At 37.6% G+C, this 6,671-nt stretch overlaps 1 protein-coding gene across 1 annotated transcript in view; it reads right to left on the reverse strand.

The window, feature by feature from the left end:
• Col6a6 (collagen type VI alpha 6 chain) overlaps nt 1-6,671 on the reverse strand; it is a 119,842-nt gene that overhangs the window by 64,907 nt on the left and 48,264 nt on the right. Inside the window, exon 22 of the mRNA XM_004625220.2 lies at nt 390-425. Coding sequence (XP_004625277.2) covers nt 390-425 — 36 coding nt within the window. The remainder of the gene's footprint in view (nt 1-389; nt 426-6,671) is intronic.

The raw sequence follows: 6,671 nt of genomic DNA on the forward strand, positions 1-6,671 counted from the left end.
CCTTGCACTTGCCAGGAAAGCGCTTATTCCACTGAGCCATCTCCCCGGCCCCAATGTGTAGTATAGTTTGAGAGGTAATTTAGCAAAAATCTAAAAGCTTACCCACAGAGGTATTAGAGTTTGAGTGTTAAGGTTGGATTTAACCATAACGAGATAAATACTTTTGTCATCAATTTTAATGGTTCTTTTGAAGGAACCCAAATTTTCATTTTCTTTTGAAATGTGAATTCTTCAAATTATATGCTAATCATTTTAAATATTTTATTTCATATCCAATATTATCAAACAGCAAAACCTCTTTCTGCTGAGGCCTTTAGAGGACACTTTTTTCCATCTCCCTATTATGACTCGAAAGAGTTATCATTTAGACAAGAAAAATGATCACTGACCTGCGGGCCTGTGTGTCCTCTTCTGCCACGAGCTGTCTTAAATGGGGGGAGGGAGGAAGAAGATATTCTTAGTGGAGGAAAAAAATCTTGCCTATACTTGACATAAATTAGTAATGGGAGCCTTAAGACACTGAGCTAAGCAATGGTTTCCATGGAGAAGACTCAATTACCTATCGGACAATGAGAGTAAAATGTTGCCAATTCTGAATTTCAAGCCTAGGGTAACAGATAATTGAAGTCATCGACATTTGAAATCTACAGAGACTTATAAGAACAGATTATGGTCAACAATTTGCCTTCTATGAAATTTTTATTAGAGCTGTATAGCAGCTGCATAATTGACTGATTTGAATTTTATTTCTTTTTATTTTCCTCAAGCACTACAAAGTAAGCCAGAAAACAGGGCTAGAATAGCCAAAAGGCAAGAGGCCAGAGGAAAAACTGGGAGAACTGATTCCCTGAACTTCATAATAGGTTATGTTCATAAATTTAAGATGCCCAACCTATTTTTTATTTTTAAAAATCCAAATAATAGGCTTATGTGTCAGAAACAAGTCATCCCAAACATTACAAACTTACTCAATTCAACATATGAATATAGTATCCAATCAAAATAATGGTGGCATACAGTCACTTAGGCTTTCTCCTCAAGGTTAGTGGTCTAGTTATATTCTATCTCAATAGTTGACAGATGAGTAAATTTAAGAGACAATGACATTTTGTAGTCCCTCTTTAAATCATTCAATAAGCTTATAGCAAAATTTACACTAAGAATTTACAGTATATAATAAGCATCAAAAAGCATTGTACTTGTGGAAATTTATTTGAGATGTTCTGGGGGGAACTTTAAATTCTCTTAATTATATCTTAAAAATCTATTGTTATAGGGCCAGGGAGATGGCTCAGTGGAATAAGCACCTCCCTGGCAAGCTCAAGGGCCTGAGTTCAATCTTCAATTCCGCCAAAAAAAAAAACCTATTGTTATAAAAGAAATATGACTGTATTTATGGAAATAGTACTTTTATTGATGAGTCATCTCAAGATCCAAGTCTGAATTTTCTCTGTCAGAGAAAAGAAAAGAAGCTGTTACCACTCTTTTAGCAGAAGGGTTTGTCTGTTTCAATTCAATTCACTTCAGCCTCATTCAGAAAAGTATGTACCAACATCTACAAGGAAATATTTTCATGCAGAAACATATCTGCTCCCTTTAAGGTATACTAGATGGCAATTGTAAGCACGAAGATCATAAACAGTTATGACCCCATGAGACCCCCACTCTTATGGGTTTCAGAGAGAAAGAAATATTGCCAATATTTACAATACAAAGTATGGCAAGTAGGGAAGATAGAGCAAGCAATCATTATCCCAGAAAAAAAAAATCACTGCAGAGAGAAATTTTTCAAAATGGCTGAGGACCACATGGCTGACACAGACAGAGGATCTACACACTGCGGTACAGGATTTCAGGGTAAATCCTGAGGGCATTTGACTGACTGTCAGATACAAAAGTTATATTTCTTGTTATAACAGTCTTGCTTTATCTTGGTCTTAACCATCCAGCAGAAAAGTATAAAAACAAGGCTTAAAAAGTAAAGCCATGTTAGTATGCTGAGCTGTAAAAGGTTCAAATCAACAGCTTCTGACATTGTCAGTCCTACAGATAACCCATGACTATTATGGATTACTGGACTATATTGGATTATTTTGCTGAATTAGCACACTTACAATATTTAAGTGGTAATGGAATACCTATCTCTGACAAAACTAAACAAAAAAGGGATACAAATGAAGACTATTTTGTATCTGTATAAACAAAATAGTTAGGATGGATATACAGCTACTTTTTCTTAATTCAATGAGAAGAAAGATTGGTACTAATAGTGTTTGGACAGCATATCATGTCTGCATCTTGTACTATGAATAACCACTACAAAGAGAACAATACACAATGTATTAATTATTGAAACTGTCCTACTAATTGGTTTTGAAACTGTCTCATTGCTATTAGTTTCTCAATAAAATTAATAAAAATAAAATAAAATAAATTCATCCAAATTTATTGTATCCAATATTAATATAGCCACTCTAGCTGTCTTACACTTACTATTTGTATGGAATATTTTCACCTCCTTTTGTTTCCAAGATGTTTCATATGTCTTTTACATATGGCATATAGTTCGATGTTGAGTTTTTGGTTTATCTCAGTGTCCCTCTGTATTTCATGGAATTATTGGTATGGTTGGGGTTAATCGTAGCAATACCATCTTTCTGTTTGTTTTCTAATTGACTCTTGTATTTATAAATCTTGCTTTATAGGTTTTAAATTGCATTTTTTTTTTTTTTTTTTTTTTTTTTTTAACCGGGGATTGAACTCAGGCCCTTGCGCTTGCCAGGGAAGCGCTTACTTCACTGAGCCATCCCCCGACCTTTAAATTGTATTTTAAATAGTAGCTTTTTAAGGTTAAGAAGAAAATAAAACACAGTTTTGTTTAAAAAAAAAAAAAAAGAAAAACAAAAAACAAAGTGGCTGAGGAGGATGGGTAGAACTCTTACAAGCTGGTGTAAAAAGTCTTCCCAGCAGAGGGTATGAGCTAGATAACAAAATAAAGGCAGGGAATTAGGACATGCATTTGTGGTAGCAATAAGGCTATTTGGGTCAAAAGTGTAGAAGAGAAGGAAGTAGCAGGGTTAGTAGGTTAATACCCCGGATGAAGGATTTGTGGTTCTACAGTTAGCAGACTCCCCTGGGATTCTTGGTACAGGAAATACATGTGGTCAGACAGGAGCTTATATGGATATGTCTAATTCAGGAGAAACTGCAAGGAATGTTACAGTCTAGCAAAATAAGGAGCCTCCAGTATAATTTAAGAAATATAGAACAGACCTCTACATTCAAAAATATTTCTCTATCTTAGTTTTCTGTAAATACTACATGTCAAAGAACTAGGCTAAAAGGCTGAGTCCCAATTGATCATTTTAAATCCAGACAGCCTTTAATCAATGGAGTAATTCCTGTGCTCTATTTGTCTAGAATTAACTCTAGTTTGGAGGGTCATGGGACACCTTCCCAGAAATCAGGAGCTATGCTCCTTCTTATTTTTAATAAAAATTCCTAACTTCAAAAAAAATCCTCTGGTTCACTGTCACAATGCTTGAAAAACTATCAATAGACACTTATTTCCTTGTCTTTAAAGTTTGATTTTGAAAGGGCTTGATTAAAATGAATAAAGACAACATGTAATTATTGAGTCCTTGCTCCTTCCCAGGTGCTGGCTTGGGTCATGGTGAGCAAAATTTGACTTTTGTCTCGAGCCAAGATTTGGTAAAAAGCAAAAGGAGACAGACTTGGGCCCACCAGTCACACTAATAATGGCAACCTACCTACTTAGAAACAGTCACCTAGCACATTTGCTAAAAACTATCTGGGATTTAAACTCTAAATGAAAGGCATGGGAAAGATATCTTGGCAGATATGAGAGACAGAAAGAAAACAAGAGCGATGGTTTTGCAATTTTGTCTAAAATTTTAAAATATTTTGCATGGGAAAGACGAGATCTCAAAAGTCTCAATGGTTTCCCAAGGGCTGGCAGCTGTCTGGTAACACATGTGGACAACTGACTTATCTTGAAAGCAAATTAGGCATATCAAGAACAAGATGTCCCCAAAAGGACCCAAGAAGATGACATCCCAGAACCAAAGATGCTCAGATACTTGGTCACAGATAGGTGGGCTTCTGGATGATTTCCTGAATAGGCATGGACTGATTTGGGACAGAGGGTCTCCATGCACAAAGTCTATTCTTAATGATAAAACAGTACATTAACAATGAATCTTAGTGACAGATCATTCACAATATACTGGCTGTCCTAGAGCACTTCTTGGTGCATGTAGGTAGTGACAAACAGAATGAAAGGGGCAAAGCGTAACTAACAATAAGCTGAACCAGATAGGTATGAAGGCACGCTTTAGTTTGAGGCTACAGTTGGTCCTCATTACCTCTGGCATTAAAATGTATTCTAATTCTCAGCAAAGTCTGGTTCAGAAAGAGCCAGACCTCCCATTTCCCCACCTATGCCCTAGGACAGTCTTCTGGGGTAGACTGGTAACAGCTGATTAACCCTGCAGGTTTGCCTCTCTATACATGAATGATCCTTAAGTCGAAGAGGAGGCTGACCCCTCAAAGCATTTAGCAAAGCCTAGAGACATTTTTAAAAAAATATTTTATTTATTTATTTATTTATTTATTTATTTACTACAGGGTCTTACTATGCAACTCAGGCTTCTAGTGATCCTCCTGTTTCAGCCTCCCCTGGGCTGGGATTGCAGGTGTGCACCACCACACCTGGTTTTGGGGGCCAGCACTGGTGCCCAGGGTTCTGGGACCAGCACAGCGTGTGGTACAGGGGACTGAACCTGGGTCTTTGCACTTGCCAGGCAGGCGCTTAGACCACTGAGCTATCTCCCCAGCCCCTGACATCATCTGATGACATTTTTACAGGTAGAATTCTAAATAGTGGTGTGTTTGATTAAAAGGGGGTTATTGATGCTATTTTAAAATTAAAATTTTCAAATTAATTTTATTTGAATAGAAGAAAAATTAAAGGTCACCTGAAAGTCAGGTGACAACATTTCTACTGTTCTTTACATCTCTAGGTTTTCTTTCCAATACTTCCCAAGCACCCTTGTTTGCTTCCTGCACCTGTTATTGCCTTGTCAGTCCTTTGAACCTTTAAGGGACAATAATGTCATCTTTGTTTCTTTTACACTGAAGAACTGTTGACCAGAATTCTACATTTTTCCTTGAATAATTAATTCCTCTTCAGAGTTCATTTGCCTCTTGCTCACAGCTTTTCTTCTCTTTCTCACAGCTTCTGATTATTAATTATCTGGTGAAGTCACAAAACTTGGCAACATTTCTGATCATTAACCATCTTTGAAGAGAGGCACCCATTTACCTAAGCACTTGCGGGGAGGTCGAGCTGGGGCCGGACCAGTAGCTTTAACACAGACATCTCGTCTTCAGCACAATCTCATCAGATATGTTCTTTCTTTTGTCTCAGGGCTACACCTTCCTCCAGTTTTTGGCATCTAAGGGACTCACACAATGACAGCCTCCATAGTTTTTGTGTATTGTGGGAGCCACCTGCTGCTGTGCTCATTGTCCACGGCCCCATGGCCTTGGTTTCTAGCTGTACACAGCCCAAGTGAGTATTTTTCCCTTTCTGGCCCCTGCTGCCTTCTCTGCCACCATGTGCAGTAGGTATATTTTCTGTCCCTTGCCAAATCCATAGTGCTCCGGGAGCTTGCTCTCCAGCTATTTCTAGACCCTGGCAGTTTCTTTTCAATAAATCTGATGCTGTCTAATGATCCACGTTCGTGTGTTTAGTGCTCCAAACTGCTCTTCACTGGGGTCCGGATGAAAAGATAGTTGCCCAGTATTTGTCATTATTTGTGACTTGAAGCTGTGGATTGTTTGTTTCCCTACTTTTCCTTTTTGTTGTTGTTTCTGGTGAGCTGCACAGGACAGGAATAATACAAAAAACACACGGACTTCGCCATTTTTAACTGGAAGCCCTGCTTTTACCTCTGAATGCTATGCCTGAATTTATAACCCACGATGAAGCCCCATTTCTCAGGAGCTGTGTGGTTTAAATAATATATGGTCATGCTGCATTAGCCTCTGGAGGCTATAAAACCATGGTATCTTCCCACGCCAGGATTTCCTGGATGATATTCTTTAAATTGAAAATATTTTCCAGGGGTATGTAAGCCTGCTGCACCCTTTTAGAAAGTGAAATGAACAGCAAATGCATTTTTATCTTTATATGCGTTAAAACAGCATTAGTACAATGCCTTCCTAACCAGCCAACTGTCTATTTTTCCCATTTTTCCTACCTTGCAAAGGAAATGGGTATGCTTCAAAACAGAAAAATATTTTCTTGGTGGAGTATAGTAGCTAGTTCTAAGAACTACGTCTCAGAAAATACAGTGCATAACAGATGCAACATACTCAACTAGCGTTTTTCTACGAACAGTTCCAACGCATGTTGTATTTTTGGAGGGAACTTGGAGGAGGCTGGATAACTATATAGTGAAAAAACGCTGCAAAATGAGATGAGCTAGGCCTTCATTTAGTTCCTAACACAGGATAGTGAATTTATTGAAGTAAATTTCACAACAATTATCTCTCCTTATTATTTATTATTTATTTTTATTATTTTTTTCTGTATTTAGGACAGGGTCTACAGGATCTACAGGGTCACACTACATAGATCAGACTCA

The sequence above is a fragment of the Octodon degus genome, unplaced genomic scaffold, assembly GCF_000260255.1.
Source record: "Octodon degus isolate 3935 unplaced genomic scaffold, OctDeg1.0 scaffold00008, whole genome shotgun sequence".
Classification (NCBI taxonomy): Eukaryota; Metazoa; Chordata; class Mammalia; order Rodentia; family Octodontidae; genus Octodon; species Octodon degus.